Source organism: Ochotona princeps, chromosome 18 (genome assembly GCF_030435755.1).
Source record: "Ochotona princeps isolate mOchPri1 chromosome 18, mOchPri1.hap1, whole genome shotgun sequence".
NCBI classification, from domain to species: domain Eukaryota; kingdom Metazoa; phylum Chordata; class Mammalia; order Lagomorpha; family Ochotonidae; genus Ochotona; species Ochotona princeps.
Window position 1 is genome coordinate 38,178,190 of NC_080849.1, and position 13,803 is coordinate 38,191,992.

Below are 13,803 nucleotides of genomic sequence, written 5' to 3' on the forward strand. Positions count from 1 at the left end.
CAGAAGTGAAGCAGCTGAGATTTGAACCAGCCCTCTTATGGGATGTCACCATTGCAAGCGGTGGCTTAACGTACTGTGCCACAATGCCAGTCCCAACATATGTAAGAATTTACTGTTAACAGCTTCCATGTATTATCCAGCTCTTTGGCTACAAATGAATAGCATCTTCAGAAGAATAACACTGTGTATACTGTATCACGAAATTTACCATAAAAATAAGATACACTGTAGTGTTTCTCTTAATGATAGAATAAACTAAATCAGAAAAAAACAGACTTGGGAGAGACTGATTTTTAACCCCAGGTGGATGTTTGTATTTTTCTGCAGCAATACAGTACCTATACTTTAATAGTAGAAGCAAAAGATGGATATGAACAAAAAACTGACAAACCAGTAAACCAGGCTCAAGTTCAGATTCGTATTTTGGATGTCAATGACAATATACCTGTACTGGAACATGAAATGGTAACTATTGCTATAATAATAAACATACCTCTTTATTCATACTTTAGTCCCGTTTGTCACTTGTCTATATCGTCTTAAAAATCATGCGGTCTTGTTTTGTAGTATGAAGCAACAGTTGAAGAAAATCAAGCCAATGTGGAAGTGATCCGCCTCAAAGTGTTGGATGCCGATGAAGTTGGCACTGATAATTGGTTGGCAAATTTTACATTTCTGTCAGGAAATGAAGAAGGCTATTTCCACATAGAGACTGATGCTCAAACAAACGAGGGCATTGTGACCCTTGTGAAGGTCAGTACAGTGTTCAGCCAGGGACAGGGATGGCTTGGCTCTCATACATCGTGGGTAGCCAGCACGTGTGTTGTGCATACTCAGCTGGGACCCCAGTTATTTGAGGTATGGGCCACCCCTGTTTGCCCGAGTTCTATAGTGAGTGAATGGACCCAGTGAGGTCCAAGTTCAGATCTGGGGACTCTAACCCTGGCCAGAAAGCATCACATCAGCATGGCCATTGTTTGCAGCCCCCACCTGATGAGATCATTCCCATATCATGTCTCTTGCCTCCGCTGAGGGCCCCTTACAAGCTACCTCTAGTTATGTACTTAGCAGTACAGTCCAACTCCATTTATAACATCCAAAAACAAAAGCTATGACAACTGAATGTTTAAATGCATCTGAAAATTACCTAGGAAGGTACCAGGCCAAAAATGCAGATTCTTGGTCTTCATTATTCAAAAGTAATGGGTGAGGCTCAGAAACTTGACTTCTAATAGAAACCTACTTGTGATTCTAAAATAAACTGGAGGAGAGTGACATTGTAAGACAAAGTCTTCTGTTCTCTGTTGAATCAAATCAGCAAAGGCAAGCTGAGTCAAATCATCTTAAGCAGGTGAATCTTAAACATCTGGATTTCAAAGAGCTGTCTACACAGGAATGAAAAGACAGGTTTATAAGTTGCAAAGTGAATCAGGGATAATACCAGGGTATTTTTGATTTGTGTTAGAATCATTTTACCAGATTTTAAAGTGAAATGCAAAGGTATGGCTTGTAAGATACTGTTTCATTAAGTCTCACACAAATAAAAAATTAAGTCTAGAACTTCTCAGATGTTTACTAAAACTTTACATATAATAGACAAGATGAGAATAAATGAAGTGAAAGTGGCAATAATTACACATTTAGCTATATTGCTAAATGTGTTGACCTACTTTTAAAAAGCAAAAAAAAAAAAAAAAGCTTAGCATGTTTAAGGGGAATACATATTTTATGATTAAGTACATGGACAATTTTATCAAAGAAAAAGTAAACTTTATCTTCCAATATAGAAAAAGCAATTGTAGGTGCAGCTGTGGCCAAATGCTTACTAAACAAAAACCCGGTAACACACATAAGTAAAGACAGTGTTGAAGAATAAGAGAAAACAAAGTATAAAAAAGATGTATTTATTTGAAAAGCCAAATTATAAAGATAAGAGACAGAACTCTTCCATCCTTTAGTTCACTCTCCAAATGGCTACAACAGCTGAAGTTGGGCCAGTCAAGAGCTTCTTCCTGGTCTCCCACATGGATGCAAATACCCAAGTGCTTGGGCCATCCTCGGCCGATTGCTTAGGCACATTAGCACAGAGCTGGATCAGAAGTGGAGTCTGGGATCGGACTGGCAGCCATATGAGATGCTGGTGCTACAAACAGACACTTTACCCACTCTGCCACAGTACCAGCGCCTAGAAGTATTTTTAATGTACTGTGAAGGCACAAAGAAGAAGAAGGATGTATTTATTTCTGCCAAGGAAAGCATAGATTAAAAAAACAAGAAAACTAATACTACATTGAAATCAACAGAATAAAAAGGAGACTGAGAACTAAGAGAGATCTTGCGTCTATGGGTTCATGTCTCAAGTAGCCACAAGAGCTAAATCAACCTGGTCTCCCAGGTGAACAGCAGGGACTCAGACACTTGGTCCATCATTTCTGCTTCTCCCTCCGCCCCCAGCCAGGAAGCATATGGGACTGGAAGCAGAGCACTGGGACTAGAACTGGCTCTGTAATATGGCAGTCACAGCCTCCTTACGGCAGCTCTTCATGGAGAACACAACGAAGCAAGTTTTGTGGCCCCACGACCTGGCTCATTTTTATTTTTTACATGGTCTTGATCTTTGAATATTGATGTCATCTGCCAGGAGATTTTATTTCTCATCCAGCATACGTGTTATGCTGGCAAAACCAGCCCTTCCAGTGCAAGAGGAACTTCAGATAACTTTCACAAAGACTTCAGAGTTACAAGGAGTATTTTGTTTAATCATTTTCTTTTGTGTCCATTTTGATTCATATTTTAACAGGCAGAAGAAGTTGCTGTCCATTTACTATCTTAGAGAAACAAGATATACAGTGCTATCCCTACATATGTAGCTCTTTACCCCAGTGAACTAATAGTACATAGTTTTGGGAATTTAATTTACATTGATTGCCCATTGTTTATTATTAAGAAAGACATCACTTTAGATTGTCAAGGATACACAGTTTATATTTTTAACAATGATTTTGACCTATAGAAAAAGTAATGCATATTCTCTAGATATCCACAGCATTAAGTATGCAAATTGACAATATTTTCACTTGTTCTTAATTAGGTAAGAGTTAGCTATATTTCCCATGTGTTAAAGGATCATTCCTAACATTTAAGTTAATGTATCTATGAACATACTTGTGTATATGTTCTATGCTTTCTGAGTGTTGTCCCGTTTAAAAGAATCCTTACTTTGGCTTTCTAGGGAGTCGATTATGAAAAAGTGAAGAATCTTGACTTCGTCATTGCAGTCACTAATAAAGCAGCTTTCCACAAGTCAATTCGTAGTACATTCAGGCCAACAGCCATCCCCATCAAAGTAAAGGTGAAAAATGTGAAAGAAGGCATCTATTTTAAAAGTGACACAATCCACGTCCAGGTTAGTGAAGGCATGGATACAACCAGTCAAAGCCGAACGCTTGGGAAATTTCCAGTTTTTGATGAAGACACTGGACAGCAAGCCCGTGTAACGTAAGAGAAAGTTGTGACTATATTTCCTTGAGCTAAATAACTCCTAACTGATGGTTTTATCTTGTTTCATGTATTTTAGATTTATTTTCATGTTTTATTTGAAAGAGGCACAGATAGAAATCTTCCATCCACTGGATCATTGCCCCCAATGCTTCCATCAGCCAGGGCTGGGCCGGGAGAAAACCCGTGGTTCAGAGCTCAGTTCAAGTCTGTCTAAGGCAGGGACCCACATACCCAGGTTGTTACCTGCTGCCTTCTGCATGCTGAATCAGCAGCAGAGGAGCCTGGCCTTGAACTAGGCACTCCAGTATGGGGTGCAGGTGCCCCGAAGTCCTTAAGTGATGATTTTCCAATATTGTAATTAGGCTTAAGCACTTTTTTCTTTACACATCAGCAGGACACTAACCCAAAGACCTGTGGAGTCAGATTCTCAGAACTGTTCCTATAATTTAGAGATTAGTTTTCATTAACATCCCCTTTTTGAGACCACAGGAACCTCTGTGAAGATGAAGCTGGGTGACTCAACCACAGAAGGTGTTCTGGTAGAGAGAGTTAGAAAGTAAAAAGTAAAAGATTAGAGAAAAAATTTCTAGATTCTGTAACATTCCCAGAAGAATATTGGACAGTAAGAAAGTAGGAGATAAATAAGGTTGGATATGAGTCCAGCGGGATAGCTCAGTGGCTAAATCCTTGCCTTGCAAGCCCCAGGATCCATATGGGCACTGGTTCATATCCCAACTGCTCCACTTCCCATCTGGCTCCATGCTGTGGCCTGGGAAAGCAATAAAGGACGGCCCAAAGCCTTGAGACCCTGCACCTGCCTGGGAAACCCAGAAGAGACTCTGGGCTGCTGACTTCAGATCAGCTCAAAACCAACCATTACGGCCATTTGGGGAGTGAACCAGTGGGTGGCAGATTTTTGTGTCTCTTTCAGGCCTGGAGTCCACACAGTCCCCAGCCAAGCAAGTAAGGCAGAAATCACAAAAGCAGAAAACACTTAGTTTCTTCAGTGTCTGTTGTTTATGGATGTTTGCTTTAGCTTGGGAGTTTCAAGCCTACTTTAAATGTTGTCTAATTTTCATAACAGAGAAGATCTAAAATTAGATCCACAGAGCATTCCTTTGTCAAATATAATCCTTTTATTAATTCTCTTATTTTAAGGATAAATCTTAGGAAACCATGGCCAATAACTTAAATCCAAACTTTAAAATTCTAGATATGAAATCCAGGAATATTTGTGTAAATTCAAATGTATTATCATTTTCAGGTAGAAATAAGTAAAAGAAAAATGTAATTCAAGTTTATGATTGAAATTTTAGATAACATTGTGTACTACACATCCACTTAATAGAAAATAAGTAACCAATTTGATTGATTTAATCAAGTCATGTTTGAGAAATATTTGTGTATGTTCAACTTGATGTTATTAATTATACACATTTTTGAAAATGTAATATGAACTTAGTTTTGCTTTCCCGTAGCTGACTTTTTTTCATACCAGTTCTCTGCTTTGAAGTAATAAATTTCAAAAATCATTGGTCAGCATTGATTTCCCTTATAAACAATTCTAACCAATTTGTTGCTAATAATTAACAATAGTCTAATCCCATTTAAGGCAGTTATCAATTTTTTTCAAGTTGATAATTTTAAATATTGACATCCCAATATGAAAAGTATAGGAGACTACTTTTTTCCAGTTATTCTTATTGTGTGACTAAATTTTTCTCCAAAAGTTTAACTCAGATACAAAGGAGATTAATTTGCAAGTTACAAAACAGATTGCATAACAACTTAACAAAATCTCCTGGCGCCATAGGCCAAGGTGAGTCACCTGTGCCTTTATAGACAGAATAAAGAGGATTTCCAGGAAACATAATTTACACTGAAGAGAAGCTTTTAAACTGGTTTCAAGAAATTAAGAAATATTCAAAACAAATACCCATAAGAAACATGTAATGTGCGATTAAGCTTGAAGGAGTTCTACATGTTAAAAGATTCCACTTTATCCAAAATTTTCAAAATTAATTCTGTTTGTTTTATAACAGGTATGTGAAATTTGAAGATATGGATAATTGGGTTTCTGTGGATTCTGCCTCATCAGAAATTAAACTTGTCAAAAGCCCAGATTTTGAATCTAGATACGTGCAAAATGGTGTCTATGTTGTAAAAGTTCTGGCTGTATCAGAAGGTAAGTTACTACACAGCTGTATCTTCTGATATTTTATATTTTGACTTTTCTTTCAAGCTTCAGACCTTTGTTCTGGCTGTCTCCCCAGAGCATTGGTCTTTACATTCCCACTCACTTGATGAGTTAGAAGATGTTATCCAGCCTGAATATAAAGGATAAGAAGGGTCCCACGTGATCAGGATCTTCTCAGCCAATTGGCTGGAGTATCCATCCATACTGCGTCCAATGTCAGCAATATGGTCAGCATGAACTTGATTTTCTTTTTTATTTGTAAGACTTTCCTAGGAAAACCATCACGGGCACCGTCAGTATCATGGTTGAGGACACCAATGACAATTGTCCCACACTGGTGGAGCCGGTACAGACCGTGTGCGACTACGTGGAGTTTGTGAATGTGACGGCAGTGGACCTGGATGGGCACCTCAACAGTGATCCGTTCACCTTCTCCATCGTTGACACACCTCCAGGAATGGCAGAAAGATGGAGAATAGCACAGCAAGCAAGTAAGCACAATCAGAAGCCTACACTTACATCTAAAGAGGAAGTTTGACAGTATTTTGGAGTGTGTTCTTTCTCAGAAATTTGATTTCCAATACAGTCTTCTATCAAAGTTAAAGGCCTGCAAGCGTAATGTCTTAGTGGCTTTTATGTGCGGTGAAGAAAATAGAAGTTATATAATGTGTTTAAAAGTCTCTGATTATTCTCCAAATAGCTCTTGGAGAAATTTTGTCTTCTAAGCTGATAAGAACTGAGCCTAAGTACAGCGGTTGTGGTAGGCACCTTCTAAAGACCTTAAATTACGGCAGCACTCATTGCATTTCACATAGCATTTATTAAGTGCTTTGTAGGGACCTGCACACTCCTAGCTAGCCCTTCCTTTGCACTGTTTTTTAATCCTTACTTCATAACATCACTCCCTGTTCACAGCTGAGGAAACTCTAGCTTTACTAGAGATGAATAAGTTATTCTAAGTCAGAGGCCTGTCACTGTATCTGTAGCACATTGGTTCCAGGCCCTCTGCAGATGCTGGGGTGCCCTAAATGGAAATCCACACACTTCTGTATAACTTAATCGCATGTTTTCATATATTCATCATTGGTACATTTAATGTCTAATACAAAGTAATGCCACACAAAGAGTCATTCTACTCTGTTTAGAGAGTTAAGGACAAGAAAAAGTATCTGTCGGACTCAACATAAAATTTTTTAACTTTTGAAGTTTTATTTACTTAGTTAAGAGAGTGACAAAGACCAGTGGAAACCCAGCTACTGTTGCTTCCCAGGAAGGTTTAGCATGGAGCTGGATTGGAAGCAGAGCAGCCAGTATTTTGAACTGGCCACTCCAATTTGGGATGTGGTCAGCATCTTCTCCTTGTTAAAATATTTCTGACCTACAGTGCTTTGAATCTGCAGGTGTGGTGTGGAGGGCCAATTGTGTGATGGAGACAACATCATGAGTGGTCACCTGACCTCCCCCAGGCCATGTAGACACATCCAGATGCCCATAGCTTGCACAGATCTGTCTTGTGGATGTGAGCTTTTGGATGCAGAATGCAAAAAAGACTATGTAGTGTATTATTTTGTTTTTAGGGATCGGGTTTTCTTAAACATTCCAAATGTAATTTAGAATATGATTTTGTTATTAAAACTTTGTTTGGTTTTTTTAAAAATGCCAAATGTAATCCCCAAGTTGTTTCTTTTTGATTCACAGGTTTGTTATATTTTAAGTGCCAGCTTAAATACCTTCAATATTTCACACTGTTTATAATTATAGTATATTTGGTTTCCTATTTAGTATATTTCAATAAACTAAGTCAACAAGTAAAACTTTCCTTTACACTTTAAAATTTCATAAATTGAACTTCTTCTGGAGAGTAAAACAGCAGATAGGAAGCCTGCCTGCCTCTCTCTCTCTCTCTAGTTATCAAGTCAACAAAAATAAATTAAAAAAAATATTTTGAGAAATGGCAAAAAAAAAGTCATTCCTTGGAAATGTCATTTAACTCACCACTTTGTCACTATGTGCTTAGCACACAAACTGTTCCTAGCATTTGGTAGGCATCGTGTATTTGTTAAAAATAATCATGAAAGTAGGTGTCTACGTCTATTCCTTTGCTAATTCAATTAATTTTGGGGGGTATGTGGGCAAATTTAAAAAAGCACACACTGGGCCTGGCATGATATTGTAGTGATTAAAGTCCTCACCTTGCACACACTGGGATCCCATGTGGTCTCCAGTTCTAATCCCAGCAGCCCTGCTTCCCATCGAGCTCCCTGCTTGTGGCCTAGGAAAGCAGTCGAGGACGGACCAAAGCTTTGGGACCCTGCACCCGTGTGGGAGACCTGGAAGAGGCTCCTTGGTTCGGATTGGCTCAGCTCCAGCCATTGCAGCCACTTGGGGAGTGAACCATCGGATGGAAGATCTTCCTCTCTGTCTCTCCTCCTCTCTGTATATCTGCCTTTCCAATAAAAATAAATAAATCTTTAAAAAAAAACACACACACAGTGTGAATTCAGTGAGAAGGAAGATCAAGTTGTGTAACTGCAGCTAAATATTATCAGCAATTAAATAGCATTTCTGTGACTTTGTCTCCTTCCTTGATCATCATCTTCGTTCCTTCTGCTTCCTTGCAGGTACCAGCGTGCTGTTGCAGCAAACCGAAAAGCAGGTTGGGAGAAGTGAGATTCAGTTTTTGATTTCAGATAGTAAGGGCCTCAGCTGCTCTGAAAAGCAGGTGCTGCAGCTCACAGTCTGTCAGTGTCAGCACGGCCTGGGCTGTGCGGAAAAGCGCTCCGACGCCTACGTGGGCCTGGGACCCGCAGCCGTCGCACTCCTGATTTTGGCCCTCCTGCTCCTGCTACGTGAGTTTTTTCAAAACCACCCTTTAGTGCTTTTAATGCTCTTAAGTGAGCATGCTGCTCAGGATCTGTTTTATAGTCACTGGTCATACTCCTTTTTAAAGAGCTTTGAAGTAAAGTATCTGTCTGAAAGGCAGATAGAGACAGAAAGACGGAGCTGTCCCATCCCCTGGCTTACTCCTCACATGTCTGCAGGAGGTGAGAACTTAGCCCTCTGCTCTGACACGGGTGGCGGGGACCCCAGTGACTGGAGCTATGACTGCTGCTTCTTAGGCTGCACGTTAGCAAGGAAGCTGGAGTCAGGAGTGGAACCAGGATTCAGACTCCAAAGCAACAGGTTAACTGCCGTGTCAGACACCTGTTCGTTTGCAGACAGCTGCCCACACCCTTTCCCAAGATTTATTTTATTTGTAAGGAAGAGTTGCAGAGTGAAACGGAGATGCAGGGAAATGGATTTTCTACCTACTGGTTCTCTCTTCAAATGACCGTCATGGTCAAGTATGCCAGGCTGAAACCAAGAGCCAGGAAGTTCATCTGGATCTCGTGCATGAGTAGAAGGGTCCACACCAATAGGGAGCTGAACCAGCAGTGAAATGTCTGGGACTTGAACTGGTACTCATGGGATGACCTCCTCACAAGTTAACACCAGCTTAACGCACTGTGCCACACAACACCAACACCTACAGTTGTTCTTAAATTACACTAGAACACTTGTGAGGGTGAACAGGGATACAATAACTCATGACAGCTAAATTCATCAAAGTTATTTTTATATTAGTAAACTGTATCACGCATAACTGAGGCTATGCATTCTGTCTGGCTCCTTTTGGCATAAAATTTTACGTGTCCGCATTTGGAAGCACTCTTGAAATAGACCTGCATGGCATATATAAAACTCCACTCTGTATTGAAATACTATACAAGTTCCAATGTGCTAGAATAATTGAACACATCAAAATTTTTATATCCTTAGGAATACTTGCTCTTTTCACTACAGTGGTTCAAAAGAGAGTAGGCAAGGGAACAGGCATTGTGGTGTAGCACATTAAGCTGCCACTTGAGGCATCCATATCCTGTATCCCCATGTCCAGCTTCCTGCCTGGGAGAGAACAGATAAGAGCCCAACAACGTGGGTCCCATCACCCCCATAGAGACCTGGATGGAGTTCTGGCTCCTGAGTTCTGCTTTCTCTCTGGCCCAGCTGTGATTGTTGCAGCTCGTGGAAAGTGATCCAGCAAAGATAAGATTTCTCTGTCTCCTCTCTTTTTCTGTCACTCTGCCATTCTAAATAAAAAAGAATGAGCAAAAAATTTGATCTTTAAATTTTCTGATGTGTGTATTATCTTTTTTAAACATTCATTTCTTTTTATTTGAAAGGCATAGCTACAGAGAAAAAGAGAGAGAAAGGTTTTCCATACACTGATTCACTCTCCAGAATGCCAAGAGCCAAGACTTCCTCCGGATTCCCACATGCATGCAGGGGTCCAAGCATCTAAACAATCTCTCACTGCTTTTCCCAGGCGCATTAGCAGGGAGCTGGATCAGAAGTGAGGTAGCCAGGATTTGAACTGGCACCCGTATGGGATACCGGTGCTGTAGGCAGCCACTTTACCCCACTACACCTCAGTACCAGCCTCAGATTTGGGTATTAACTAATCCACTCTTGGCATTCCACTGAGTGGTATTAGTTTGTTCTGCAGTGAAAAAGAACTTTACATTTGTAAATATCCCTGTTTTTGCCTTCATACTCTGGCCTAACTCACCCAAACAGGGACAAGAAAAAACACCCTAGTGAGATTGAATCAGATAAAGAAGATTAAGTCAAAATAGATTACTATAAACACACTGTTTATAGAAAGAAAAAAAAAAACACCGGGATTAATGCCTCTGCCCTCCATTTTGTTTGCGTGCAGTTGTACCACTTATGCTGCTGATGTGCCATTGTGGAGAGGGCGCCAAAGGCTTCACCCCCATCCCTGGCACCATAGAGATGCTGCATCCCTGGAACAATGAAGGGGCCCCACCCGAAGACAAGGTCAGTGCTTCAAGTGTCAATGAAGCTTGTATGATTTATGGATTTTTAAAGGACCTGGGGAATGGTTCTTAAATTTTTAATCACGAAGGGGTAAAAGTCATTTCACCTCCACAGAGGTTCAAGTGACAGCAGATTTTGTGTGAGTTGAGACTGTTTTACTCTGCTGTTATATGTGCTCTATTACAAGAGAAGTTCAAGTGTGTGTCAGAGGGTGGCCCAGAGAACATAGAGGAAGTATCAGGGAGAGCAAAGGTATGCAGGGATTTAGATGGACCTATCAGTCCCGATAATGAATACATGGTCTTTCACAACCAGGAATTACCCATTTTCATTACGCCAACATAGGGTCAGCAGGGGTAAATCAGTGGCCTCCTTGGTAACTAAAATGTTGCAGAACCTCCCTGCCTAACTACTTGATAACCATCTCTCCTTGTCTCACTATTGCATCTTCACCTGGTTCTCAGCACATGTGCCAAGAGCATGGTTTCTGAGAAGACACGATTGACTGTCAGGTGTCAGAACTCCAAGTAACCACAGTGTAAGCATCAATGTGGCCAGGCTGAGATCATCATACTGATTGCGCCTCAGTGTGGCTCCAGGCACCCCTCTCTCACTGCTGTTTGCTGGATAAGTTCTATTGCCATCCATTCCCCGGACCTCACTATTGCCTTGCATTTCAGCGAATAGATGGGAGAAAAGCGAAGAACCATCCTTTCAGCACACTGCCCATAAGTTGCTTGTAGCATTTTTGTTGGACTCGTATTGATCAGAAATTAGCCACATAGCTGTCCCTAACCTACTAGCAACAGAGGCTTAGAAATACAGCCATTAGTTTGGGTTGCCACGTATCCAGGTAAAAACAGAACTAAATATTCTATAATCAGAGGAAAAGGTATCAGTCCGTGTAGAGGAAAGTTGCCATTGGTACCAGTACTGCACATGAATTGAGGCGGTACAGGAAAGAGTGGCTTTTGCTTTCTCCTTGGGTTATAATTAGCCATGAAACAAGAAGTAGATCTTCCTGAGGCCCAAACAGAAGTTTTCAAGCCAAAATGTTTTTCCTAATTTGCCTCCATGAACAAAGCTTAGGCCTGCTGATGCCCGCTTGGCTCAGACCCTTCCACCCGCTCTGGGCACCTTCAGTCCTTCTGACCCGGTTCTCGCCTGTGTCTGCCCACACAGGTAGTGCCATCGCTTCTGGCTGTGGACCATGGGGAGAACTTGGCAGTAAGAAATGGTGTGGGTGGCATGGTCACCAAGGAAGCCACCATGAAGGGAAGTAGCTCCGCCTCCTTCACCAAGGGGCAGCATGACATGTCGGAGGTGGATACGCGGTGGGAGGAGCACAGGAGCCTTCTTTCTGCGGCGCCTGCCCAGGTGACAGGGGCGGCAGGGGCCAGCCTGGGCACTGAGACCGTGAGGACCCTGAGAGCCACCGGCTCTTCCAGGGACTTGGCTGGAGCACGAGCAGCCGCCGTCGCATTGAACGAGGACTTCCTGAAAAGTTATTTCACGGAGGTAAGTTCGGGGCTGGGGGAGACACGGTTATATGTGAATGAGGTAGGGTCGTCATTGCCTTGTGTCTAAACAGGACTTTGGGGGTTTCCTGGGTTTTAGACAGTCATGGTAGGGGGAATGTTTAAAGGCAGTGAGTGGACCAAGATGTAACTCCTGAGTGAGCCAGTGCGAGCTGTGTTTTTCTGTGATAATAGACCCACAATCTCAGTTCTCACAAAGGCTTGTTTCTCACTCCCATCTGTGTTTTTGCCAGGCCCTGCTCTGCCCTGTCCTACCCTGCCCTGTCCTACCCTGCTCTGCCCTGCCCTGCTCTGCCCTGCTCTGCTCTGCTCCGCCCCTAAATGCAGGCTGAGAATACAAACTTGCACCTGTGCCCTGGAAGCTGCTGTTAGGCACAGGGAAGCAGTGACGGCTAAGCTAAGCAGTGGCTCCTAAAGCCTCTACCTTGTTTACACTCAACATTTCATGAGCAAAAGCCACTTGATGAATGAGGCAGGAAGTACACTCCCGCAGAGGACCGCACATCTCAGGGGTGAGCCCAGCGAGGAGGATAGAGAAGCCGTGACCTACAAACCCACTCAGTTCAGTCCATTTACGTATCACCGTCTGTGTGAGGGTACTTGACCCGACTACTAGCGATCTGCAAAGATGAAGAGAAAAGTTGCAGGGTGCGGCTGGCACTGTGGCATACTAGGATAAGCCTCCATCTGCAGCAGCAGAATCCCACTGGGTATTGGTTCGACTCCTGGCTACTCCACTTGTGGTCCAGCTCCCTAACAATACCTGGAGATCAGTAACAAACATATAAGATCTATTTTGCAAATATTTATAAACTATACATTAATAACAGAAGCCATTAGAAAGCATTTTGAATCAGCTGAAAATTAAATGACGTATTATTTCCCAAATGTGTGAGCCATTGCTAAGGCAATGCTTCAAGCAAAACTTGTACTAAAACTCATGGCACTTGTTCTGGAAAATGGATCTCCAGTCAGTGACCTAAGCTTGACTATGAAGACTTAGAAAAAGAAAAGCAAACTAAACCCAGAGCAAACAGGTGAAAGGTGATGAGTTTTAGAGCAGAAATCTGAGAAATACCAAAAAAGAGGGAAACAAACCAGAGAACCAAAGAGATTATTTTAAGATCAACAGAATGAATAAACCTCTTAACCAGTTTAATCAGGACAGGGAGCAAGTAAACAGATTATTAGTATCAGCAATAAAGAGCATTGCTACAGATCCTACACCCATTATAATAATTCGGGAAAGACTAATTTATTTGTTTGAAAAGCAGAGCTAGAGAGAGGGGAGAAAGAAGAGAGGCCTTTTCTCATCTGATTAACTCTTGCATTGTCCACAACAGCCAGGGATAGGCCAGCTGGGAACTAGCAGCCAGGAGCATGAAGGGGCCCAAGCAGTTAGGCCTTCATTGCTGGTTTCCCAGGTAAATTAGCAGGGAGCAGCTGAATGGAAAGTGGAGAAGCTAGGAATCAAGCCAGTGTCCTTATGGAATGCTGGCATTGCAGTCCACAGTTCAACCCCCTGTGCCACAACACCAGACCCAAGCAATACTGGGCACCTGTCCACAGTGATTCTGTCCCCTCCCCTAAATTTGCACACCCTCCCCTTCATACTGTCCTCTCTGCCACTGCAAGTCACCCTGAATGGATGTGGTCTCGTCTTTTCCCGTCGTCATCTCAGTGCTC

At 41.9% G+C, this 13,803-nt stretch overlaps 1 protein-coding gene across 1 annotated transcript in view; it reads left to right on the forward strand.

The window, feature by feature from the left end:
- The window catches only part of DSG2 (desmoglein 2), a 43,088-nt gene that overhangs the window by 27,140 nt on the left and 2,145 nt on the right, over positions 1-13,803 (forward strand). Inside the window, exons 7-14 of the mRNA XM_058676905.1 lie at positions 328-465; positions 568-753; positions 3,233-3,498; positions 5,544-5,686; positions 5,962-6,189; positions 8,320-8,547; positions 10,458-10,579; positions 11,762-12,097. Of these exons, the coding sequence (XP_058532888.1) occupies positions 328-465; positions 568-753; positions 3,233-3,498; positions 5,544-5,686; positions 5,962-6,189; positions 8,320-8,547; positions 10,458-10,579; positions 11,762-12,097 (1,647 nt within the window). The remainder of the gene's footprint in view (positions 1-327; positions 466-567; positions 754-3,232; positions 3,499-5,543; positions 5,687-5,961; positions 6,190-8,319; positions 8,548-10,457; positions 10,580-11,761; positions 12,098-13,803) is intronic.